Here is a 26,715-nt window from a genome sequence, read left to right as displayed (position 1 = left end):
TAAACAATGACAGAATTTACATTTTTGGGTTAACTATCCCTTTAAAAAAATGCATCTGCCGTCATGACATCATCATCTTTTGGGATTAATATCATCATTTTCATCATCTTCTTTTATTTTTAATTTTTGTGGGTCAAATTGAAATAGTCTACCCATTTTTCCCATGATTTCATACATTAAACAACATACTATGAAAGCTATTGAACCACTGCATATTCTCCTTTCCTAACAAAACCTCATTTAGAACAGTCATAATGGGATATTATGTGAATATGCTTTCTTTTTTTATTCCCCTCTACATTCATTGGCAGACGTTCCCCTGAGATGAAGTCTCAGGTTTGGTGTCAGGAGTTACTCAACACAAATTAACTGATATTCTTACACACAATTCTTTCACATATTCAAATAAGGAAACAGGAAAATAAGTGAAAAGACATGCACATGTGTACACGGACTCAAATGCCCATAGTAACAGTTCTGAAAGGGGAAGTTCCTCCCTCAAATAAAGTTTATCAGTGTGTTGGCAGTGGAGAGTTTGCTCTATGCATCAAACAGTTTACAGGAAGCTGTCAATGGTTTCCTGTCGCTCAGTCCACACGGGACGTTCCAGCTCTGCTCAGATCTGCCTGTTTTCTGACCTTTTCATTTCTGTGCTAACAAAATAGTCTCCAAATATAAAACTGACCACTCAAAAACAGAAATCACAAGAGGGCAGTACAGCTTCACTTTGAGTGTTTACTCTAACCACATGACCATCTCCAAACAAGGTGGCCTTTCTTTCACAGAATGTTCTAGTCAGGCCCAGATTGGCAAGATACAGGGATGGAAGCACCTACAAAACAATTAAGTGATAGAAATGTGTCAGGAAAATGCAGCATGTAGTATAAAGCACACTACTATTTAATTATAATGTGTATTAACTGTAATTAAGTTGCTGGTAGGTTTTTGCCAGGACATTTTCTAAGTTTACAGAAGCCACAACATGATAGACTAAAATATGTAAAACACCCATAAAAATAAAAATTCAATATGGAATATTCCTCCGTCTTTGTTTTTTTGCCATTACCCATAATTTGGATGCATGCAATTATGGCAAGAAAGTAGCAGTTGGTTTTACATATATTTATTTTTGAATCATTGCATTGTAACTCATAGACTGATAAAACAGTAAAAGGCATTATACACTGTGGAACATGATTTAGTGATTTAATTAAGGATACTTTCCAGAACAGGCAATTGCTGTGTGCCTTTCACATAAACAGTAAGAATAGAGTAACACTAAAAAGAAGGATACTTGGAAAAAGACAACGACAGTTACAAACGTTGACCTGGTGAAAGCATAAATGTATTTCTGCATTGCCTTTTCCTCTAACATCCACACAAATGAGCCCGGGTTATACTGTAAGTAGGCACTGCTTTGTTTGGTAAAGTGCAATAACACTAGAAAGAAAATCAGTACACTGGTCATTCAAAACAAATACAACCATCTCAGTAATATAGTACTACTGTTTGTTATCAGTTACACAAGATATGTGTGATATGAATTACTGAGGTTCATCTAAAATACTCATTAAGGCACAGCAGTGATCATGACTGCATTGGTAATACTGTCCCTCTTTAGCAGACAGACAGAACAAACATCTCAGAATCATTGATATAGAAATTAAGACTTGATTGTCATTTTTTTACTTCCTCAAAGCTAATCTGATGATTGACAGTATAACAGTGCATTATTTAGTTTATATAAAAGAGACAGCATTCTTAACACAATCTACAAATTCGAATTTACACACTTCAAGTCAAACAGACATCTAAACACCTAAATATTTCTATCTTTTTCCATATTCTCAATACTGCACGCTGGTTTCTTTAGTGTTTACTTGCTGGCTGGTGTGTAACTGAAGTAAGACACATCGAAGGGATAGTTCTCCCAAAACAATGGAATGGAAATCTTGTCATCATTTGCTCTCTTGTGCAACATGTATTTTGTGGAAACAAACGTCAATGGCCAGAACTGTTCGGTTACCAACATTCTTCAAAGTACCTGCTTTTTGTTCTTCTCTAGAAGAAAGAAAGTGAATGATGACAGAATTAGAATTGTTTAGTGTACTATCGCTTTAACAGAAGCTTTTTCATTAAAAACACATACTAAAAATACTAACACAGATGATGATCGGTTTGAGCTTTAAGCATTTGCTCAAAGTTCAGTCCTTGAACAGCACACACAAATACAGACCCCAAACCTAACACTGTAAAATCTAAGTTTGATGATAGGAATGTTGTTAGAGAACCAACAAGAATATTGATCAGGAAACATCGTTAGCTAAAGCCTATGTGGACTTGAATAAACCTTTTCATTAGCCCATAACTCAAATACTCATTGACAGAATGCTGACCATCCACTATTAAAGAGCAGGACAAACTATTCCTATTCTTTACTTAGTTTTTCCCTGTAATCTTTTTACTTTCGTGAGCATATACAAAGCTATCAGAGCAGAGGTGATTAGTGTTAAAATGAAGAGTGCGACGAAGAACAACGCCTCGCCATCAGCATGGAGTTTCACGTAGGGGTCTCTGCGGTTGAAGTAGTCCAGATATGAAGCGTGGATCTGGCAGACTGTACACAGAACCATCAGCACGTGGAACAGCTGATGACCCTGACCTAAGATGTCACAGTGCCCTGGGAACCAGCGCTCGGGAACAGGCTGGGTGAAGAAAAAAGCACTGGAAAGAAAAAACGCCACTTGGCCAAAGTGAAAGAGCAGAGCAGGACTGTTTATGAAGTCGCCCCTCATCCAAGACAGAAACCAGACGATAAAGCGATGAAACACAGGACTGGTGTCCCAAACGTAAGCAGCGGCTGAAGGCACCACCTGGCCGACTTTGCGAACCCAGGGAGGAAGGCTGTAGTTGCGATATTTCCCGTAACAGCAGCCGAAGCAAGACAGGCAGCACAGGAAGCTAGCAATAGGCATGAAGAAACCTCGTACACATGCGTGCCAGCTTTCCTCAATGGCGTAGTAGTAGTGCACCACTGCACTGCCATACTGATACAGCGCCACTCCCACGTAATCCAGGTAGAAGAAGCCGTAATGACACAGCTCAGATTTGGCCGCCAGCAGGTGGGCCACGGTGCTGAAGGTCAAGTAGCTCGCTGAGGACAACAGCAGGATTAAAAGAGGCCAAGAATGAGGGTCGTTCACGAAATCGATGGTTTCGGTAAACCGCGCAGTTCTCGCGAGGACCACTAGCGTGCCGATCAGGTGCGTCCAAACGTTTACGGTCTCGTTGTGCCGCTGTAAGAGCGAAAGGAAGTAGTAGCGCCAGTTCTGGTGCAGCGGCCGGTAGCCTGAGTGAATGTAGCGTTCACGGAAGAACCAGGGCACCTCCGTGTCTCGCAGGGTGTCGGCGGTGGAGGGCAAGGCCTCGGTGAGCATCTGGGGGACTCGCCCCACCTGCTGCAGGTTAATGAAGAGCCGGCCGATCCGCTCCATGACGATTGTAGCCATGATGATCTCTGGAGCACGGACAGCCACACAGTAGTCCAGGCCAGAGCTGAGCACACACCGGAGTACCTGGGAATATTCAACGGAAAAATACACGTGAAGGCGACATTTTGCCCATTCTCACATATAATAAGTACAACATGTAGCTGTCGAATAACACCATGATTCTAGATTCTAAAAAGTATACATATTAGTAATATTTCTGCATTTTTTTTAACAGTTCATTTCTAACTAAGAAAACAACAAATCATCTTAGAAAAAAATGTATTTTGATAATTTACAGAAGAATTATAAATTTAATTCAGTAAAAACCAATGTTACACCTGTAGATAAATATAACTCTATAAGGATAAAGTTTTATAAATCGTTCTAATTCTAGAGAATAGTGAAGCACACACATAACATAACATACATTACTGATGATACAGAGGAACAATATAATATAGCCTAGTTGGAATTACTTTCAGACCTTTATTTTTTTCCAGTGCATGAATGATAAAAACATTGACAGCAAACACGAATCCATCCGACTTTAAAGAGTTGAGCTTTATAGTTATCATTCTTTGTGTGAACAGCTCTTAAGACTTGTTTCTGCTTGATGTTTCATGAGCATTACACAAGCTTTAGACTTTCTTCATATGAGGATGTTTTGATAAAGAAACAGGAAGCATCGTGTATGAAATATGTATATTTCAAACTATCATTAAACAGCTTCTTTCATGTTCCATTTAAGAAATAAATACAGGCACTTATTAGCTCTTGCTGCTAAAAAACCTCATAATAGGAGATCCAACTTTGAGTTTGCAATATGTAGGCAACCTATATGCTATTTTACTATAAAAAAAAATGAGAGTAAGTAAATGATGACATAATTTTTATTAACTAAACTATTAGATAACGTATTTTCCATTTTCTATACATATAGCAACAGGTGGTCAACAAAGTTACACTGTCCCTTCTTATCGATTCATTCACATTCAGTTCTACATGAAACCATGGGTTCTTGTGGTGAGAGACATGCCAGAACGAAATAATCCAGGATGTCATTCACGCGTGAACAAGAGCCTAATTTACAGTCAGAGGCAAACGGCCTTTCTGTGTCCTAACTCACAATCGGATGAAATACAATGCAACATTAGCACAGAAGAAGCACGCGATATGCGCCACACACAGTCCACCATCAAAACGAGCACAGAATGGAAAAACACTACAAGAGACGAGGCTTGTTTACCGTGTTTGGTGTCTCCCGCAATCGGACACCGCGATTAATCTCGGAGTGAAAACTGTCTGGATTTCATCCACCCGCCCGAGCTGTTTTTCTTCCTCATACTGCGTGTTTCTCGGTAGTCACGCCTCTTGTGCAGCGAGACTCGAAGCGGTGAGACACTGAGACCGGGCTTGCTGTCAAAAACAGCTATTTATCATCGCATTTCTGCGGTAATCCAGGTTTACACGGTTGTTTTGATATCACGGGTAAAGTTCACAGACAATGTGTAAAAAAAAAAACTAAAGCAGTAAAAAGCTAAAGTAAGAAAGCGTAAACACGGCTAAATTTTAGACTGCTATTTATTAGCTATACAACATTTAAACTTTTTTGTGCTCTTGTTGTTGTAATGCAGAATTTCACAATAATAGCCTAACACATCTAGTCTAGATTCCTGTTGTTTTGTGGCACAGGTGTGTTTTCTCTGGAGCTGATTTCAGCGATACCTGTCAGATAAGGGCATTTTATGTGTAGTATTTTAGTCACTTTAAAGAGCCTGTGTATAGAGTGTGTGTTTTGTATTTTCAGTTGCCAATGTTGACTACAATGGCATCAACCCTAAAAGGAAATGTCCTTCAAGACCAAACAAAAATGAATAATCAGTCCACAGAGTCATGGTAAGTCTTCTCGTGCTCACTTCTATCTTGTCGTTTCACACGGTACTCTATACAATCACACTGAACACATTTCTGAAACACTTCCAGCTCTTCACTCAGTGTTGAAGAAACCAAGGAGATCCAAACTTTGAAGGCTTTACTGCAAGAAAGCTTAAGAAAGCGATATGAAGACACTCCAGACGGCATTCCTCTGAAGATGTATGAGTCAAACCGGACACATTTGGATGGCCAGATTGTCCATGAGATGCGTGAGCTGGAAAGACCCTACAATGAAGACGTTAAAGATGAAAATGTCATTAATTATGAAGATCTCCTGAAGCCTCGTTCTTCTACAGACGGTCGTATACGCACCATTATGATGAGAGGAATATCTGGATGTGGCAAGTCAACAGTTGTGACGAAGTTTGTTTTAGACTGGGCACATGGCAGAACACACCAGCACATTGATTTTGTGTTTCCTCTTCACCTGTGTGAGCTGAACATACTACATGACAAAAAACTCAGCCTGATAGAGCTCTTAGATCTGATCTTTCCAAAGTTACCGAAGCCAGAGACCCTCGAACGGTCTCAGATCCTCTTTATATGGGATGGACTTGGTGAATTTAGATTTCTTCTTAATTTTAAGCGCACCAAGGCATGCACTGACCCAGTGTCACCGGTCTCTGTTATCTGCATGCTGGTGAATCTTCTCAAAGGGAACCTTCTCCCCTCTGCCCAGATCCTGGTCACTTCAAGGCTAAAAGATGCAGGTCTAATTCCTCCAGAATATATTCAGAGGGTGGTTGAACTTCATGGGCTTGATGATTTGCAATGGGAAGAACAGATCAGAAGTGATGTGCGTGACCAAAACTTTGTTGCAAGAGCGACTGTTCACGTGAAATCATCCAGATCCCTGTACATCATGCGCTCCTTGCCATTCTTCTGTCAGATGGCTTCCACTGTTTTAGAAGAGATTTTTAGTAACTGTTGCAACATAGATCCTCCTCTCACCCTAACAGAGATGGTCACACATTTCCTCCTGATTCAAATGAAGAGACATGAGGAAAAGTCCTCTAAATCAGGCACTGAGGAGATCCTGAAGTTGGGTAAGCTGGCTTGGCACATGCTGCAAAGGGACACGTTGACATTTATAGAGAAGGACCAGAGAGAAACCAATACTGATCCTCTTCTTCCTGTCAAACTCTCTGAAGATTGGCCCATGTTTTTCAGAAAACAGGACATGATGGGTTTAGGGAAGATGTACCGCTTCACACATCCCAGTGTCCAAGAGTTCCTGGCAGCATTGTATGTTGCTGTGCATTATGAACCCAGCAAGGGAAATGTAATGTCTTTTACACTTGCAGAAAAAGCTAAAAAGTTGCTCAGTCCTACAGACGTACCACCTGATATGCTCAGAAGAGCAGTAGACAGAGCTTTAAGGAGCAAAACTGGCCAACTAGACATCTTTCTCCTCTTTCTCTTGGGCATCTCTGCAGGTCCAAGCCACAGGCTCCTGTCCAGCTTTTTCCAAAATACCTCTCTTCATATAAGGACAGAGGATGTAGTCAAAAATATTTTACAGAAAATCAAGGCAAAGCCAGTATTTGAGATCTCAGTTAATGTCTCTCGCTGTTTGGAGGAGCTTGACGTAGCCGTGCCTTTGGTTCAGAATCGAGACCAGGTTGAATTTCAGACATATGGGGACGTCCACGTCACTCCTTCAGAGTGGTCACATATAGCCACTACTCTGCTCACCTCTGAGGATCCCTCACTGACATTTGATGTCAGCGAATACACTAATGCAGATGAAGCCATTATGAGACTACTGCCTGTCATCAAGATCTCCAGAGTCCTCAGGTGAGCACCGCAGCCCATAAACCATTGGGTAAAGGTTCAATTAGTATTTGATTTCCTCAGTAAAGTGTTAAATGCAAAGAAATTAATTGTATGTTTTTGCTTTAACATAAAGTAAAATTTACGATGTTCGGCATGTAAAAACTGATGCCTAAACAACATGAAACTTCATTTATTTCAGCATTTTTCATCATTTAACCTATTATTTTTTTTCTACGTAAGACTGGATGAGGCCACAGATCTGAGCTGGGCATTGATCGCCTCAGCTCTGAGATCGCCAGCCAATCGTATCAGAGAGATCTACATCGAGAAGAACGCCTTCTGTTATATAAACTTGAGCCTATTATCCGATGGTATGAGAAGCCCTAATTGCAAAGTGGAGACACTCTGGTGAGTCCATACAATGGCAAAAAGTGTGGAGTAACACTTTAGATTAGGAAACGCACACAATTACAATTAACCAAGAGTTTTCCCTCAGTACACTCCTGATTTGCTGCTTATTGACAGTAATGTAGTTGTTAGGTTTAGGGGTTTGTTTAAGGGCTCTAGAATCTGGTCAGCAATAATATGTGCTGTTTAAGAACCAATAATGGCCAATATGCTAGTAACATGCATGTTAATGAGCAACTAGTTAACAGTGAATCTAATCTAACATGTATCTGAATGCTCTCTGTTGTGCCCTTTGCAGCAATCCTGAGAATGAATCATTATGAATTATAGTCAGAATGCATTTTGTACTGAGTTGTACTGATTTTAAACGAGTTGGCATTAGTTGCTAAGCTAATCATTGTTTTAATATGTAATTCAAGCTCTAAATAAATAATGTAGACTGAAATATGGGGTAAAATTACACATTTTAATTACCTCTGTTGAATACCAACTTTTTGTAACAGCCTTAAAATATTGTCTAGGTTGTGTGTTTATCTCTTACTGAAAACAGAAAATCAGATCTTCACTCCAAGGCAGTCTTAAAATCCATATGACATGAAAATAAAAAAAATTCTGATCATTTCTGTTAAAATCATACCCAGTTGGTACTTGGCATACATTCATCTCCGATTTGAACAATTCTTAAACTCTTAAAAACTTAAATCCGAGAACCTGAATCATCTTTCTTTAAAATATTTTCCTTAGGTCACCATATTTTGGTCGTCAAAAGGATGGTGACCAACTGTTCTCCGGGATTTTATTGAACCCAACACATTTGAGAGAGCTGAAGCTGCTGAACTCATTCAGAATGAGTGAAAGGACAGTGGAGAGCGTCTCTCAAATCTTAATGGACCCGGATTGTCGCATGGAAAATCTCACGTTAGTAAAAATGTTACTTTATTGTTATTAGTGGTCATTATTTATTGTAAGAAACCACTTAATCTATTATTACACTTCTGCTTCATTTGTGTTAGAAAAAAAGAATAAAAAGCACTACCTTTTTTTATTGATCAGTATTGTGTTTTGTGCTCCCCAGTTTACAAGGAATAGAAACCTTAGAGAGTTGTAAGATCTTGGCCGCAGCTCTCTGTAGCAGTTCTTGTCGTCTGCAAGAGCTGGACTTGATCAGATGCTGTCGGGAATCTGAAGATCAGGCTTTACAGCTTCTGTCGGAGGCATTCAGACATCCGAACTTCAAAATAAGAGTTCTGAGGTAAACAAAGCAGTAACTAGCAACACAGATTGATTCCCTTAAAGCTGAAGTGTGTCATTTCTGCAGGTTGAGGTACTGTGTTTACCGCTGTCCCTGCATAATAATAATAGATAATAATAAAGTAGATAATATCTAAAGAATTGCAGAGTTTAGCTAGTCATAAAATACAAAGAATATTAATATTTTGAGATCACAGATGACCCAGTTTCTTTTACTTTATTATTATTTTGTTTACAAATTCTATCACTAAGAAACTACTGTCACATAAGAATTGAAACACATTTTCCTGCATTTTTTCCTGAAAATATTTACCGGTAGTACACTAATCTACACACCACATCAATTAGATAATATGGTTGCCATAGTTAAAATGGTTATGAACTAATTTTTTTCATTATTTTATAATATTCTCTGAGGTCCACCTATTATGTTAGCAAAGATTTTTACATCAAAAAAGCATCATAATTAGAATTTTTGACCCTCTCTACAAAGAGGATTAATTTAAGAATCAGAAGTAAAGGCCCACATCTATAACTAATGGATGCTTTCTCACTGCATCGTATGGCTTGGCATGGCACGGCTCGGCTCTGCTTGCGTTTCCACTGCAGTTTAGTAGCGCTTTAGAGTAGGCCGGATTATAGACATGCCGTTAGTTGAAAAAAATATTTTTAATTCCGCGTCGTTGGTGATTAAGTAGAGGAACGTCTGTAAATCCTCATCAGACCACGAAACAGCCAGTATTTTATTGTATAAAAAAACTGCTCTTTTGAAACTGTTGCGTTCGTTTAAAAAAAAGTGGCCATTCTCTTCTTTAAATCAGTGATCAGCAGGGTTAACATGTCACATTTTGGTAAGGGTACGGTTCACTTGGAAACCAGGCCGAGGTAGTACAGAAAAACGTACCATGTACCAGGTACCTATACCCAGTGGAAAACCCCCCAAAATTGAGCCGTGCCGTAACGAGCAGTGGAAAAGTTTCACAAATAAAAATATGTATAACAACATTGGTCATTGGAGTTAAAAATGATAAATACTATTTCAAAGTATATTTCAAACAATCTGGAAAAGACAATGCAATTGTGTTAAAAACCAATTTACTCACACTTAATAAATAACTTAATAAAATGTTTTTTGAACTAATGAGAAAGTTTTGTGTTCTAAAACTTACAGGATGTTGACCTGTTAAATTTTAAAAGGTCAAGGAAAATGTAATTTCTCAGTTCATGACCCCTTTAATGTTCTGTGTTCTCATTTTTAAACAAGAATTATATGAAATCTACAGAGAAAAGTTTACATGAACTATTGATCTATGAACTATTTTTGCAGGTTGGAAGTCTGTTCTATAAAGCAAGAAACGGCATCAGCATTATTCTCTGCGTTTCAAGAGAACCCTTCACACCTGAGAAAACTTGAACTAAGTCTCTTTTTGTGGTCGAGTCTTGAACTTCAGCAACTTTTCTCTCTGCTGGCGGATCCTTGCTTCAAACTAGAAACATTGCGGATAGTCCACCTACGGTATGATAAGTAATCCAGAACAAAATCTTACAACAAACCAGCCTAAATTCCTTGTCTTCTTTCTCCTGGTGTGTGTCTTAGAATTAGATTTTTTCAGACTTAATCTGTGACATCCAATCTTATTTTCATTTTTGAGGATTGGTTGCTCTTGCTTTAAACACAATCCACCAATAGCAATACTGACCAATATTTATACCTCTTTATTGAACAAAACATTTTTTTTAAATAAATCTGTTAGTGGAACAATACTGAACAATATTTAAATCTCTCAATAGAATGAACATGCTTGACATCTGTAATGTGGGGAGGCACGACAACGCAGTAGTTGATCCAAGTGAAGACTTTATTCCAAAGAGTGGTCAAACAGGCAGGGTCACAGACCAGCAAACAGGTACAATCCAGGGCGAGACAAAATAGTAATCCAATAAAAGGGCTAAGGTCAGGGCAGGCATCAACAATCAGAAATCAGAAACAGTCCAGGGTCAAAAACAAGGCAAGACAAAGCAAGGCAACAAGGAACTAGGAGGCCCTTTCTCAAATCTTGCCCTGGAAGTCCAATGCGCTGCAGAGTTTAGCTCCAACCCTGATCAAAGTCACCTGCCTGTAATTTTCTAATGATCCCAAAGACATTGATTGGCATTGATTAGCATGCACAGGTGTGTTTGATTAGGGTTAGAGCTAAACTCTGCAGGAAAGTGGATCACGAGGTCCAGATTTGAGGATCCCTGAACTAGGAAAAGATGGGACCCTGAGAACGCTACAGGCTAGCCCAGGGGTACCCAACCCTGCTCCTGGCGATTGACTGTCCTGCAAAGTTTAGCTCCAATCCTAATCAAACACACCTGAATCAACTAATTAAGGTCTTCTGGATCACTTAATAAAAGGCAGGTGTGTTTGATTAGGGTTGGAGCTAAACTTTGGCGGACAGGTGATCACCAGGAGCAGGGCTGATCATCCCTGGGGTAGACAATATTGAGCAATCTGTGTGAGAGTGTAACCTTTATAGTCCTTCTAATTGGAAACATGTGGAGTCTGATAACAAGTCCCTAGGCATAGGGTTATGGGAAATGGAGTCTGGGGTTGAGTGGCAAGGGAAAGGGATGAAGTGTCCTCATGGACCTCATGGGCACTTCATCTGGTGATCATACCAACAACACTATGAATACAATAAAACTAGACCTAAATCTGTAGAATAACTTTCATCATCGGTTATATCATTTTGCACTATGCTAAAACTTGCTCTATGGTAAAGCACTAAAGCATTATCGATATAACAGTATGACTTTCTTTAAAGCTGCTTTAAAAACATGAAACTGTTGCTCAGCCACCTGGAATGAGCTGGGCTGAAAATCAATTTAGCCAAGAGCACCCTGTCTTCCATCCAAAAAGTTGTCTTCCTGGGGACAGTTATCATTTTGGCCCAGATGTTGGCCTGGATTGCACCGGAACACTCTCCTCTCTGACACTTCAGTGGCTTTCAGCATCATTAAGATTTGGGACTTATCATCCCCTCTGAGTTTTGCAGAGAATTCTCGGCCTCATGTCACACTCCTCCTCTGTGATTCTGTTGAGCTGATTCATATGCGGCCCCTCCAATTTTGTCTCAAAGCCCATGTACCATTCCACACTTGGCACCTGGGACATTTTCATCTCAAGGTAACCCACTGCTGCATCATTGGGACTGACCTCCAGAAGGATTGTATTCATGACATAGGCCTCCAACTTGGGTTGAGAAACACTGTATGGTTTTTCTAGCCCTGGAAACCTTCTTGCAAGCCTTAAGCGGACATCATATCTTTGTCCGCTTGGACAACATGACAGTGGTAGCCTTTATAAATCACCAAGGCTGTGTAAGGTCACACTCCCTTTACAGGATGGCGAGACGCATTCTCCCATGGGCACACTGTCCAGGGGTAATGTAGCTCCAGGAGAATGCCTCAAAAGACAACTCTCACTGCTTCTCAAAAGGAGCGAGATGCCCTTCCCGCAAACGGCCTGGCCAGTCAGTCGGCAAAAACTAACTTGTTGATAAATTCTTTAGGGAAGCTCGAAGATTGAATCCACCTCATCCTCATACTATGGTGACTTGGGACTTATCCATAGTCCTCAGGGCACTACTAGGGCCTCCCTTTGAGCCACTCCAGTCAGCCGACTTTCAGCCCTTGTCACTTAAGACCACCCTCCTTTTGGCTTTAATGCTGGTCAAACATGTGGGTAACATAAAAGCACTGTCAGAAAGTGATGCATTCCTCGAGCCTAAAGTGTTCTCCACTTCATTAAAAGCACAAGTTATCACCCATCTAGCTTTTCCCAGAGGATGAGCAGGGTCCGAATTCACTATGCCCGGTTTCGGCTTTCAAGAGTGTATTTAAAGTTCTCTAACCACTTCTGGCCTTCAGAGCAGCTCTTTGTTTGTTTCAGAGAACGGTCTAAACGACTGCCAGTCACAAAGCAGAGACTCTCTGAATAGTTGAAACTATAACCCTGGCTTACACCTCAGCAGGCTTATGATGTCTTATCAGAGTGAGGGCCCATTCCACCAGAGGAATAGCCTTCTCCTGGGCTTTGTCTAGCTGAGTGTCTGCTAGTGATATCTGTGCGGCTGGTGGCTGGTCTACGCGAAGGCCAGCCAGCAAGCTTCGCCAGGTTTTTTTTTAACTTGGATGTCCCTGCCCTTAAAGGGATAGTTCATCCAAAAATGAAAATTCTGTAATTAATGTCTCACCATAATATCTTAGTTAATCTTCAAAACCCAGATTAAGATATTTTTTGATGAAATCAGAGAGCTCTCCTACCCTCCATAGACTGCAACACAACTGTACTGTTCCCAGGTCCAGAAACATAGTAAGGAGATCAGTAAACAGTCCATGTGACATCAGCAACTCAACTTCAGTTTTGCGAAGCTACGAGAACACTTTTTGTGCTCAAAGAAAACAAAAATAACATAATTTATTCAACAATTCTCCTCCACCGAGTTTCGTCTGCTGCCATTTTGGAGAGTAACCAAGAATGTATTAGACAAAATCAGCATTGTTGAAACTTAGGGGAAAGCATGCATATGCATTGTGAGACGGAAGAGAATTGTTGAATAAAGTCTTTTTTTTCTCTGCGCACAAAAAGTGTTCTTGTAGATTTGCAAAACTGAAGTTAAGCCTTCTTAGCTCATTTCTAGAAGACGAGTAATTAATGACAGAATTTTAATTTTGGGGTGAACTTACCCTTTAAAGGGGGTCATCGGATTCAAATTTCACTTTTGTTGTTGTTTGAACATAAATGTGTGTTGGAAATGTGCAAGTTCCATGGTTAAAGGGACAATAAGTAACTTTTTAGGTATTTTATTATCTAAAATCAATATTTTTATTCATAAATATGCCCTCAATGGTGTACAAATACCTATGCCAATGTTTAAACTAATCCTTGTAAATGAAGAATTTATTATCTTTATATACATGAGACGGGTAGGTCGATGGAGGCTTCCATGTAGTTCCGCCATCTTGCAAAACTATAATAGCAGAGAGGGACAAAAAGTACTAAGCCAACGCGTTTCCACAGCGTGTTTTCGGTCAGAGCCAGAAACGCAGGTGCAGAGCAGTGAGAGGCGCTTGAAACTGCACCGGCAAGTTTAAAAGTCTGGATTGCATTCTTATTATGGACCATACATATGCCGCACCACAGGAGAAGAAAACATAGTCGCCAAAACAGTCAAAAATAGAACGTAAAAGGAAACGTGACCGTAGATTACAGAAAACAAGAGTTAATGTCGGGGAAGCTTTTTCTAGGTGGAAAGAGCTAATGCTGGATAAAGATTTCAAAAGAGAAGCTGAAGTGGCCAGTTTTCTTCTCGACAGGTAAGTCAGTGTTACAATCTATATTATAATATTTTTTTTATATATAACAATGCATATAATTCAGAAAATATAACGAATAAATTAGACATAACTACTAATTACAATATTTCATGTTTTCCACAGTCAGTAATTCATACTGTAACATTCGTTTGTTAGTTGTCATGTTGCAGTTTGTTTGAAATAACACACCTGTTCACCTGAAGGAAAACTCGACGAAGTGCTATTAGAAGACATCCCGTCAAAGCTTTTTGGTACATATCGCCTACCGTAGATGCAACTCGCATTTGAAAAAGCGAGGCGCCGGAGAGCAAAATTAGTTTGAATGCAAAATACAATTTCACCACTAGATGGGAGTAATTCCTACTTAGTGTCCCTTTAAAGTAAACCTTATCATGAGATACCTGATTATAATCATCTCTTCTATGACCCTTCGCTCATTTGCTCTTGGTAGATTGTGTTGGTCATAATGGAAGTGTGTCAGCTGTCCCTTAGTGTGAGTGTCCGAGGAACCACCATGTTATTACATATCATATAAACACTGATGAGATGGGAAGTGAGCTGAGAATGTCTAAGGCTGAGAAAGACACCTACCAATGTAATGTCATCACATGTAAATGTAATGTTTTTGGTTTTTGTCTCAGTCAATTACAGGTTGATTCTCTTGAAACTCTGGCTTCAGTTCTTGGATCTTGCAGCCTCAGATCTCTGGATCTCAGCATGTGTGGTCTGACAGATTCTTATGTTGAGCTGCTCTCTGCTGGACTGAGTAACCCTGGCTGTAAACTGGAGATACTCAGGTGTGTCTAAACATGAAAAGATGAAAATAGACTAGAATAATAATTAACTGTTTTCATTTAAACTGTTTTACTTATCTTAAAGCTGCAGTAGGTAACTTTTGACGCTCTAGTGGTTAATAAACAGAACTGCTTGCGTCTTGCGGAAGAACATCGTAGCTGGAGCTACTTCTCTCTGTTTATGTCTATGAAGAATCACAAAGGTACTGGGTTACTCCGCCGCGGTATCCCCGAAGCAATCTAAAATAGTCCGAATATAAACACTTATTATAGGTGCACCCTAGTGATTCAGGACAAGCTAAAAACACAGTTTGGAAAATGGATTCATGTTGTACTCGCTTATTATATACATTTTGTAAATTCTGACCACATAAAAAAGTTACGGACCTTAGCTCTGATTGGTTATTTCTAACCAGGAGCGGTCCGTAACTGCAAATGGCAATAGGACGACTGGGAGGAGCCAGAGGAGCTTGATTTTTTCACAGATTATCTGTCTCATATTCTACTGTCAGGACATAATGACAGGTTTAACAAATATGTAAAAAAGATATTTTTACAAAAGTCACCAACTGTAGCTTTAAATATTTCACATATACAAGATTGACAAGATAGATCATGGAATGACACAAGGGAGAGAAAACTCTTCTTTATCAAAGTGGATACAGATATAAGTGAATGCTAGTATTCTCAATATTATTGAAATGTTAATGGCAAATTGACTAATTGACATCTTATAACTAATACGTATAACGTATTTAAAACAGATAATTAATAACACATCAGTTTCAGCACTGTATGATGTAGAAATCAGTATGAGCCCCTTTTCCCTGAAGGATGACACACTGCAGCATCACAGAAGCAGGAGCTGCTTGTTTGGCGAGGGCTCTCTCTTCCAACCCATCACACATGCAGGAAATAGACTTGAGCATCAATCCTGTTAAAGGCCCGGGATTTGACCAGCTCAGATCCGTTTTGGAAGATCCAGCAACACGATTAGAGAAATTAATGTGAGTCTAGCAACTATTTTTTTTTTACCTGTTCATATTATATAAATGACCTGAACATTAACAGTTGTATTTTATTAACTAAGAGTAACAAATAGTAATAAATAATGTAAGAAATCTATTGTTCATTGTTAGTTTATATAAGCTGATGCATTAACTAACATTAATTAATGAGACCTAGTCATAGAGTGTTACCACTTTTATTTGTATGTTCAATTTCTTCAAATTTGACTCTTTAACATTTACCTACAGTGTGGATGGCCTAGAGGAGCAGCGTGACATGGAAACTCTACAGCAATGTTAGTCAGCCATTTTCTTCTTAAAATTGATATTATGAAATCATATGGTGCAATCATAACACTTAAATTTTCAGATACGTGCAAGCTGACTTGGGATCCAAACACCGCTTCTTCAAGTGTGCAGGTGTCAGAGGAAGATGAGGCTCTTGTGAAACATCGCAGAAACCCAGAACCTGATTCACATCATCCAGAAAGTTTCAAAAATCAAGACCAAATCATGAGTCGGGAAGGTCTGAGCAGCCGTCATTTCTTCCAGCTGGAGTGGTTTGGCAGGTGGGCCACTATTGGAATGGCCTATAATGATATAAGCAGGAAGGGAAGTTCTGCAGCCTGTAGCATAGGACTTAATAATAAATCCTGGGGCATCTTGGTGAGTACCCCCTCTTCTCTCTGTAATGCTCTTCATGGAGGAGTAGAGATGCGTCTTCCTGACTGCTCACCCTGGAGAGTTGGAGTCTATCTGGACTGGGCGGCAGGATCTCTGTCCTTTTACGACACCACAGATGACAAGGCTGAACTCATCCACACTTTCCATGCTAAGTTCACTCAGCCTCTCTTTCTGCTGGTCAGTATTAGTGCTGGGGTGAAGATCTTACCGGACATGTCTCCTCCTGTCTGTGTCCATGACCACGATCCTTGGGATATGTTCAGGGGCTACAAGGAATGTAAGGGATGTAACGGATCAAAGGCTTGCTAGATAAACCAATGTGCTCTCTATTTGTGAAATATCTGATGGTAGTGTTTTTATCCATGATCATTTGGATTTCAAGGACATATTAGGAAAGGATTCATCAAATGTACTTTGACAGAGAGAGAGAGAGAGAGAGAGAGAGAGCAGTTGATCCACAAGAGGGAGACATTCTCTCATAAAACCTGATCTTAAAAGAAAATGATCATTCTTCCATCATTTACTCCCCCTCATGTCTTTCCAGAACTGTATGACTGGGTTTCTTCTGTGGAACACAAAAGAAGAAATTTTCCAGAATACCAATCGTTTTGGTTCCCACTGACTTAAACTTTATAGACCAAAAAAACACATTGAACAAAACTGTTTGGTTCCCAACATTCTTCAAAATGTTGTCTTTTGTGTTTCACGGAAAAAAGTAAGACATACAGGTTTAAAACGACGTGAGGATGAGTAAATGATGACCGAATTATCATTTTTGGGTGAATTATCCCTTTAAGATCAACAGTATTCAAAATATATTTTGCACATATAGTCAGTTAAACAGGTTTGCAATAACATGAGAAAATTATGACAGACTTTTCATTTTCATTCATCAACTGTCTCTTTCAGTACAGTGAGGTGGTTTTTAAGTGATCTAAAATTAATATTTTAAGTTTTTTACTGGTTAGGTTACATTGATAACTCCAACCGACAACATATTTGCTGAATGAAATCCAATGCTACTTTCTAACACTTTTTTTGTACACACTAAAAAATAATGGTTCTTCAGCAGTTCTTTGTGCAGTTCTATATAGCACCAATAACATGCAAATAACTTGTTAAGCCCCTAATTCTTAGTGATATTAGTTCTCTAATATCCTAAGTGTCTTAGCTTAAGTTGGTGATAGGATTAGAAAAATGACATTAAAATACTGTGATTTTCCTGAACACAAGGCAGGCACATATCCAAAGCCTCCACGCAAGACTTTTTGACCTCACAATTGTTTTTGGTGTGGATGTGAAGTCAGATATATACCGAAATTTTGTCACAAACTTCAATAAAAACATACTATTTTTTTAAAAATTAAGTTATTTTTAAAATGTGTTTCAATTTCTACTTACAAAATGTGACAATGTGTCAAGAATTTTTTCAATAAAAGTTCAATAAAAGAAATAATAATACAAATATATATATATATATATATATATATATATATATAATAACATTGTAGTATATGGCATGATAATGGCCTACTACCTAAAAAAAAAGGTTATATAAAGCACCATTTGACAAATGTGCTATGAAGCTTAAGTGCCATTAATGCCAAAAGAGGTTCCCCTATATCGAGCAAAACAACCACTGTTGAACACCATTTTTGTTGAAGAAATTGTAAACAATTAAGGTGCTTTATGGCACCTCTTATGGTTCTACATAGCACCATTTGACAAAGATGCTGTACAGCACCTTTAAAGATAAGTGCTATATGGCACTTAAAGTGGTTCCCCTATGATTACGAGCCAAAGAACCACCTTTAGTGCTATTTAGCACCTTTTAAATGTTTCATTATTGTATAAGTATTATACATGAACTGTATACAGCTGCTGTATAGAGAACTGCTCAACTACAGTGAAGCCTGCTTAATTTAATTTCATGAAGCCTCATTTCACTGAGGATGTGTTGCCTGTTCTTAAAGATGTGTCCTTCCACTTCTCTAGAGATATCAGTCATGCTTACGGTTGTTTCCCACTGAAGGAAGGCAATTATAATAGATCATGGGCTCATTACAGACACCAGTGTGACCTTGAGAAACAGCACAGATCCACTGTCAGCAGGGACACTAAATATGAACCTCAGTTACATGTGCTCAAGATGTCATCTAGGATACTTTGGAGATGAAGCCTGTTATTTTAAGCCATAGAAATATAATGGATGTTCCCCTTGAGATGTCTGTATGTTGCCCACCTAGGAGGAAATGCTAGACGACACATCACTCAAATCAAAGGCCAGCAGCATCTACAGGGGCTCGTTCTGGCAAACAGGTGATCACATGAAACTGAATGATCATATTTATAATTAGGGCAACTAAAGTACATGTCATCAACTTCTTTGCCTGAGGGACACATAAACAGGCAGGCCCAAGGCATGGCAATGACGTGCAGTGTTTTGTGCACTTCTCAGGGAACCAGGGTTACACTTGTAACCAGAATGTTCCCTTTCGAATGGGAACTTTTGCTGCGTCTCATAAAAAGCCCACTGCACCATGCCGAGGGGACTGACTGCCAGATCAGCTGTGACAAGCTCTCGAATAAGGACTTTTTTAAGGAAAAAGAACCCAATTTAGATTTGAACCAGCAGAATTGTCAGTGACAATATTCCCTTCTACAGCCACTACCCAAGCTTCATGCCCTATGCAAGGATATTCCCAGACTTAAAACCTTGCTCCCTTCTTTACCATGCCAGGCAATTCAGTGCCAATTCCAAGGCAGCTTCAATGCTGTCAGTGAGCTTCTTACTTAGGGGACCCCAATATCTGGGGGAGGCAGCTTCAACTTTGTTACTATAAGGGAGCTTCCTACCCCAAGGCCTTGCTTTTCCCTTTCTTCCCAATGGCAGCCTGGTTCATCCACAATGTCTCTCTCAATGGCCACCATCGCTGCCATCAATGTCTGTCTGTCTGGTGGCCCAGAGAGTGAGATCTGCGGAGCTCAGCCACAACCACAGGGACAGACCCTGACCCTGATCCGTTTTTTTTAGCAGATCAGCCTGGTATGGCTGTAACAGAGCCATCTTGTGTAAGGCGCCACTGGCCTGACAAACTGCTACATATGTCCTGCCATTCAATCAGGATGATATCCGTACGCACATATTCCTTGTACATTCACATCATTTGTGTGAGGAAACAAATGAATGGGGCCGCAATATGGTTCATAATCTCTCCACCCCAGACTCATGGTAACAGGGTTGTTATGTTCAGACAGAAAGACTTGACCAGAGTGCTGTCCTGCTGGATCGGAGGATGTCAAAGAAAGAAACAAGGCTAATGACATGTACTCCAGGCGCACTTTTAAACTGACGGCACACCGGTACTGACACCATGGACTGATGCTGACCAATGACACTTGATTTAAACACATACTTCAGACACCCGTCACACTGATGGTGTTACCCATAGTGTCTTGTCAGGTGTAGTGCAAGTTCCCATTCTAAAGGGAGTTCCCATTCAAATTGTATTTCAATTACCGTTTTTTTTTATTTTTTATTGTGCTTTAAATTTTTTATTTTGTTTTCAGTAATAATAATTGATTTAGAACAGTGGGAATGTCTAAAAAGACTAATATATATATATATTACATTAAAGAGAATTTGGGATGAAATGGGCATGAAGACACACTGTAAATAATAGTAGGTCCTTAAATTTCCACATACACTGCATATTTTGACTATTTATTAATTTATATGAATGAAATTTGACCTGAACATTGCCTTTGCAATATTTAACTACTCCAAGATCAAGATAAAAAAGGTGGATTTTTCTAGCAAAACTATATTTTGAGACCATTTTAATTGCATGCATACAAATTACCTGGGAAAGGAATAATCTAGATGGAGAAAAGAGATCAAACATCTTGAAAGTGGACTTTGGGATGTTGATGCGTGTTTAAATAGACACTGCATTGTGAATCTTCTGCACTAATTGGGTTGGATACTGTGGGCAGAAATTGAAGTGGTATTTTGCAGGCGAACTCCCCAAGCTCGGCCACGGTGAGCCCACAGTATCTGTGTCACCATGCCTTCGTTTATCAACGTCCGCCGGCTTTTGCTGAGTAGTTTGTTTTTGCTGTGTGCCCCATATATCACCTGTCAGGTCTAATGGGGGGCAGTGAAGAGGACATATGGATGCACAGCATTCCCTCGAGCCTCTCCTTTCCTCCTCCAACCAGAGTACAGATGAATCCTCTTACAGTGAAAACCATACAGCACTGAGGGAGAACTTGAGGTTAATTGATCTCCATGTGGGTTACTAACATTGAATTGTATTGTTTAAATATTCACAGTTAAACACATCCAAAGAAACAGAATGAAGCAAGGACTTAATTGTACAGATAAGATGGCTATTTATTAGCAACAACAAAAAAACATGTGGGGGATAAAACACTACCGGCATGGGAACAGGCAAGGTACACAATGACAAACAAAAGACAATAAACTGGCACAGGACTGCAAATACAAGGAGAATAAGGAAGCAAAAAAGGCAGGTACCAAGGGAGGACAGGTGGGGCCAATGAACCAATAATCAAATTACAGAAAGGGTGGGGTCAAGACAATAGACATGAGAGCACATGGCACACAGAAACAAACAAAACAAAAGCCATGTGTCCAACGCAAAACCAAAACACAAGCACATGGCCAGCAAGACAATCACAAGCCATGTGCTTGAACAAAACAAGATGGGAACATGCAGCTAATGAGAACACTCACAAGCTGTAACAAGAAAGCACTCAGCCAGTGAAAAACACGAGCTACGTGCTACACAGCACAAGACAAAATATAATATGAAAGCCATTAAAGTCTGCATTAACCGGAAGTTGCAAACGACTTTTCTCCAGTGTTGTGACGTATTTCTGAGAGAAACAGAATACTAAATGAGGAAAAATAGTGGGCGTGGCTTTATTTTCCAACTAACACCTTCATTTTCTGTTTCATTCAGAAATGGAGGCTCATCAGTGACCTATTCTGTTATCCCTCCTTCCTCGAAATGTAAAAATTCGAGCCATCTGGACCATAACAAGGGAATTTTAGGAAATGGGAAAAGTGTTTTGTGAACCAAAAATGCACCTCCTCACCATCTCTCCTTTCACACTCTGTCAATGCTTGCAAACACACAGGCAGCCCGTCTACTGTCAGTTAGAGGAGCGAGGGTACGGATGCTCAGCAAACACCTAAACCGTCAAAACTACGTCATCAGGGAAGGTCCTCCAATGCAGAGGGGAGGGGCATTTTCAGATTTGATTAAAGATTACGAAGCCAAAAAATTTTTTTGTGTGGATTGATTTGCATGGATGCATTTGTTCACCACAAAACGATATATTTAGGCAAACAAAGTAAATATGGTCAACTTTGATTTCAGTTGGACTTTAAAAACATGAACATGGAGTGGGGAAGAGGTTAGGATTATGCAATCAGGTAGCAACTTCAAAGAAGGGGGCAATAATTTGGCAGGGGGTCAATATTCAGCACAACATAAAGCCAGATCAGATGGCTAGCCAGGTAAATTTCAGTTTAGTTTGCACCAATCCTGGGTTTTAGTTAGCATGAAAGTGGCTTGGGTTTAAGCTGCGTTCATTGCAGACAGCGAGTGGTGGTCAGGTTTGTTTGGTGTCTTGCACTCGTTGGTGGAGGTTTGCCTCAGGGCAGTCAGGACTGTTGCCGCAAGTTAGAGCTCTGATTGGATGTTCAATTAAGTGAAAGAGTCAGTGCCCGAGAATTAAAGCGAAAGTGATGAAAACAAGCAAATGACGGCGGTACAGACAGAAGGCTGTTTAAATGTTACGTGGTCTTTCCCAATCATTCAAATACGCAAATGTTTCATAACAACATGAGACACATAAATGATTAAAGTTATCAACATTACTGATATTCAAAATGGTAACCAAGAGCAGCTTTACATTTCGTATATCTGTGTTTGTCTCGTATATCTTTGTTTCGGTTTCTCCTTTTGAATGATGAATATATACTTTTGATAGCTGCTGATACGGACAGTTAATTCCTCTCATGCATGCATAGAAAGCACATGTTAGTTTGCCGGCTTTCATCGCCGCTAGTTCTTTGAAGTCAGCTTGGTGTGTCCTGGACTTAAACTGAAATTGGTCTAATCAGATGTGAGCAAAGTTTTTATTTGAAATTAATGTTAATATATACAGATCATATGTTACATAAATAAGCTGTAGAATCAATAGATAATACTTCAAATAGGACTACATGATTTTACAAGTCTCTATCACTGTATATAAGGAGTTTCACTTGTGACTGCTCTGGTAAAGCAAACAGTTTTATTTTATTTGCCTTTTCATGAAAAATGCATTTAAATTCATATTCTTCAATCTCTTGACCTTTCCCAAAACCTTTAACTAAGGCTCGTGATTGGCTGTTCACCAGTGATGTCACACATTCATGTGCACATGCTCCACAAACTTTGATGTAAGCCTGAGTTGACAAAGAAAGTTAATGATCAGCATCAAAGTTGGACTGGAGTTTGGTTTAGTCAACTCAAATTCTGAATTTGTTCATCTACCATCATGGTACAGGCGCCAGGGCTCTGTCACAAATAAACTAGAGCAATGTGACAGAACCCTAACACCGTTAAATTGTGTTAAGGGCCGTTAGAATTGCTATTCACATAATATCTCAACCTCTGACAGAAATCTTTTGGGATTTTATATTCATTAAAGGAATAGTTCTCACCAAAATGTGCTGATCAAACCTTTTTTGACCCCAGTACATACAAGATATAGTTGAGTTTGTTTGTAAAAATGTGCATTTCATCGTTTTCTCAGCAACAGATCCTCAGCAGTGAATGGGTCCAAAGAGCTGATAAAAACATCCCAATAATCCACAAGTAATCCACACCACTCCAGCCCATCACTTAACATTTTATGAAGTGAAAAGCTCTGGGTTTGTAAGAAACAAATCAATCATTAAGTTATTTTAACTCCAACCTCTTGCTTCTCCAGCTTCCTACAGTGAAAACATCCATGCTCTCTAACATCTAAAACCATTATATTTGTTTGAAACTGTTTTGGACCATTTTCGCTGGTAAATAGTGATTGATTGTGCATATTTCTCTCCTGATTCAGAATAGAAGATGTGGTGTGGATTATCATTGTGATGTTTTTATCAGCTGTTCGGACTGACGGCACCCATTCACTGCAGAGGATCCATTGGTGAGCAAGTGATGGAATGCTGCATTTCTCTAAATTTGTTCCCATGAAAAAAAAAAAATCTATATATTCTACATCTTGCATTCGGCAAATTTTCATTTTTTGGGTGGACCATTCCTTTAAAGTAAATGCATTCATGCATTAGTTTATTATCTTTTCTGCATAAACTGTTTTAATAATAACAATTATAATTATGATTATTAAAGCAGTATTTATCGTGATTGCATAAGTAGTAGTAATCAATATTTTGTTAAAATGTTTGTTTTTGATTTATTCATTTAAAGGAACCTTGTTCTAAATTGTAGCTCATAATGTGGCAACAGTACACATTTTAAATTTATCTTCTTTTGATAGTCATTGATGGTCATTATTTTAATGTATATTCCCTGTGTATTTAAATAAACAAGCACGCGTGTTTATGTTACGTGTTTCGCAGAACGACTCGTACAAACTAAGAATGAAACATTAACATGCTAAATGACTTTTATATCCATACATCTGTATATTCGTGTCAAACATGTCGTCTCACAAAGCTAATTATTGTCATTTTACAGCGTGATATTTACCATCGTTGAAGTGTGAGGTCTGCAGTGGCCGAAGGTATCCCGGGAACGCGCCGCTCGCGTCGCCCGCGCGCTGCAGATCCAGGAAGCGGAACGAATGAAGTTCATTTCTCACAGCTGGTGATGGCGGATGCTGTCGAAATAGAGACCATGAAGAATTATAACATAGCGTTTGAGAGGATAGACCCGAGCATTAGCCGCTACCCCTACTGTATTGTATGGACGCCAATCCCCGTGCTATCGTGAGTGATTCTCGCCTCCGCCGAGGCTTTGCCTTCATGTTGATGTTTTGAAATCGATTCAGTCCCGTAAGAAAGAGGTCTGTGTTTATGATGGATGCATTACACCACACATTACACCAGCTAGCGATGCGTCGCGTCGCGTCATCGAGCGATTGCGGTTGCAGCGACCAGGTATGTCGCGTCGCCTTGCGTTGCGTTAACAGCGGAGTAAAAAGGTCCATTAAAGATTAAATGATTTCATGATAAGAAAAACCTGGTCGCTGTGTTAAAACGGTAGTTCCCACGGAAATAAAATTCTAATATCATTTACTCGTTTTCATGTTGTTACAAACCTGTATGACGTCATTCATTGGAATACAAATTCAAATATTAGAACACCGAAGACATGCTCTTAGAATTATTAAAGGCTTTGTAATATTAAATTAAAATAAAGTGGGAGAAAACGGGTCAAACAGGGGTGGAATACAATTAACTCGGTTTCAATGTGATTATCATTGATAATAATAATAATAAAAAAACCTACTGTAACAAATCGTGACACCAAATATTTGAATGTACCAGGATTACATTGTCATGGATAACCTGAAAATATGAGCCCATTTTTACTCAACATTTCTAAGCATGTAAAAGTCATGAAAATTAATAAAATCCTAAACATTTCTGTAGTCATTTCATGATATATTAGCTAAAAACTGCTCTTTGTGCATGTACATTTTATCCGTCCCTATCCTTAACCCTGATCCAGTAAACATGAGAAGAAATCTTTTAAGACACCAAGAATTATGAAGATGACAATAACGATAACTATTGTTAACTGAAAGTGATTCCCACAATACTGTTCCTCTGTGTCATTACATTGTTATTATAGATGTGGTTAAAGTGATTACAATGTTTTCTCTTCTCTTTAGTGTGGAATTACAGTGGTGCTTTTATTTAAATAGATGTAGATGTATGGTGCTGAATGATAACCCTATTAATACTGTGGTATTTACGCCTGGGTATTTTAAAGAATACCATAGTAATACTTTGAAAATTGTAGTACCATGGTACCTTTTAATATTCTACTTTTAAGTAAAACCAATGTGACTGGACAACATTTTGTAATGCATTTCAGTAATTCTATAATTTATGACCATTAGTTGCAAAGAGGACCCCTTTGATTGAATCTTTGATGCATTTGTCCTGGGATGGAGCTAGAGTTCACTAACATCACCCATATGATCTGGTCTCAGGATCCTTACTCTTTCTGATAATCACATATGCTGGGATGAATCTGATTATAGCTGATCTTAGACCAGTCTCCTGGTGTCTTCCACTGCAGATTGTCTCAGTGTGAGAGTTCCTCGCCCCATGTTGTCTTCTTCTCCTGTATTTGGGTCATTGGCTCGCTCTGTTGGACACTTGGTGATAAATATGCACACAGGAGCATATCTGGGGTGCCGGCGTATGCCCTACTCCACTTCACACACTCCACTGGGGCTGTTTTATCCAGGAGATTCATACTGGTATTCATACTGCGCCCCTGAGAGCTCAGCTGCTAATCATTTTTTAATCATTTTGGCAGGAATTTTGGTCTAATCCGCTTCCTTATCTGGTTGTCCTTTGGAATGCCGATTTCAAAGCCAAAATAACATGAATATGAATCAGCACGGGAAGCTGGATTTTGGCCAGGTGTATGATATTGAAAAGGGCATTCTCCAGCATCAGGCCTTGTGTATTTCCCTGCTTGTGAACAATTTCAAATGATAGTTTTTTGGGGTTTATTTATTTATTTTTAGCAATTTCCTCTGGCCTTTTTACTGCAGATGCAGTGAGTGAGGGATAATGTTCTGTTTGTTATCATAAAGTGTAAGGTTTTATTTTACGTTATGCTTGACTGTGCTCAAAAAAAAATATCTGGGCTTAAATTGAAGATTTATGTATTTGAATGGCGTATAAAATTCCCATTCATTTTGATTACACAAGTTTCCACATGAATAAAC

The 26,715-nt window shown here is 39.2% G+C and overlaps 3 protein-coding genes and 1 long non-coding RNA gene across 5 annotated transcripts in view; 2 read left to right on the top strand and 2 right to left on the bottom strand.

Annotated features, from left to right (window-relative positions):
• Positions 1–1,101: 1,101 nt before the first annotated feature.
• paqr7a (progestin and adipoQ receptor family member VII, a) lies at positions 1,102–4,886 on the bottom strand. Its single transcript, XM_052532851.1, has 2 exons — positions 4,738–4,886; positions 1,102–3,575 (listed from the first exon to the last, which is right to left on the bottom strand). The coding sequence occupies exon 2, from the start codon at positions 3,507–3,509 to the stop codon at positions 2,436–2,438; it is 1,074 nt and encodes a 357-aa protein (XP_052388811.1). The 5' UTR covers positions 3,510–3,575; positions 4,738–4,886; the 3' UTR covers positions 1,102–2,435.
• Positions 4,561–18,034, top strand: LOC127935188 (protein NLRC3). 2 transcript variants are annotated; one of them, XM_052532839.1, is made up of 11 exons: positions 4,561–4,884; positions 5,299–5,387; positions 5,475–7,223; positions 7,443–7,610; positions 8,355–8,528; positions 8,686–8,862; positions 10,189–10,377; positions 14,867–15,022; positions 15,853–16,026; positions 16,276–16,322; positions 16,397–18,034. In XM_052532839.1, exons 1-11 carry the CDS (start codon positions 4,624–4,626, stop codon positions 17,017–17,019), a joined length of 3,807 nt encoding a protein of 1,268 aa, XP_052388799.1. In that variant the 5' UTR covers positions 4,561–4,623; the 3' UTR covers positions 17,020–18,034. The 2 variants fall into 2 exon arrangements, with proteins under 2 accessions (XP_052388799.1, XP_052388800.1); XM_052532840.1 differs by having other exon boundaries at positions 4,833–4,943.
• LOC127935193 (uncharacterized) lies at positions 16,208–24,629 on the bottom strand. Its single transcript, XR_008148002.1, has 2 exons — positions 24,495–24,629; positions 16,208–16,976 (listed from the first exon to the last, which is right to left on the bottom strand). It is a non-coding gene; the product is annotated as an uncharacterized LOC127935193 (long non-coding RNA).
• Positions 24,523–26,715, top strand: part of LOC127935192 (transmembrane protein 222) — a 31,972-nt gene continuing 29,779 nt past the window's right edge. The window contains exon 1 of the mRNA XM_052532853.1: positions 24,523–24,733. Within this exon, the coding sequence (XP_052388813.1) occupies positions 24,615–24,733 (119 nt within the window). The 5' untranslated portion in view covers positions 24,523–24,614. The remainder of the gene's footprint in view (positions 24,734–26,715) is intronic.

Source organism: Carassius gibelio, chromosome A19, assembly GCF_023724105.1.
Source record: "Carassius gibelio isolate Cgi1373 ecotype wild population from Czech Republic chromosome A19, carGib1.2-hapl.c, whole genome shotgun sequence".
Lineage (NCBI taxonomy): Eukaryota > Metazoa > Chordata > Actinopteri > Cypriniformes > Cyprinidae > Carassius > Carassius gibelio.
Note: the sequence above shows the minus strand (reverse complement) of the source record. Positions and strands in the feature narration are given on the sequence as shown.

What these genes read in the sequence shown, in the direction of transcription:
- paqr7a (XM_052532851.1), bottom strand. Translation starts at nt 3,509, where the DNA reads ATGGCTACAATCGTCATGGAGCGGATCGGCCGGCTCTTCATTAACCTG.
- LOC127935188 (XM_052532839.1), top strand. Translation starts at nt 4,624, where the DNA reads ATGAAATACAATGCAACATTAGCACAGAAGAAGCACGCGATATGCGCC. An exon ending in TTCAAAATAAGAGTTCTGAG is followed by an intron (nt 8,863 to 10,188) that starts GTAAACAAAGCA and finishes CTATTTTTGCAG; the next exon opens with GTTGGAAGTCTGTTCTATAA. An exon ending in ACACGATTAGAGAAATTAAT is followed by an intron (nt 16,027 to 16,275) that starts GTGAGTCTAGCA and finishes ATTTACCTACAG; the next exon opens with TGTGGATGGCCTAGAGGAGC.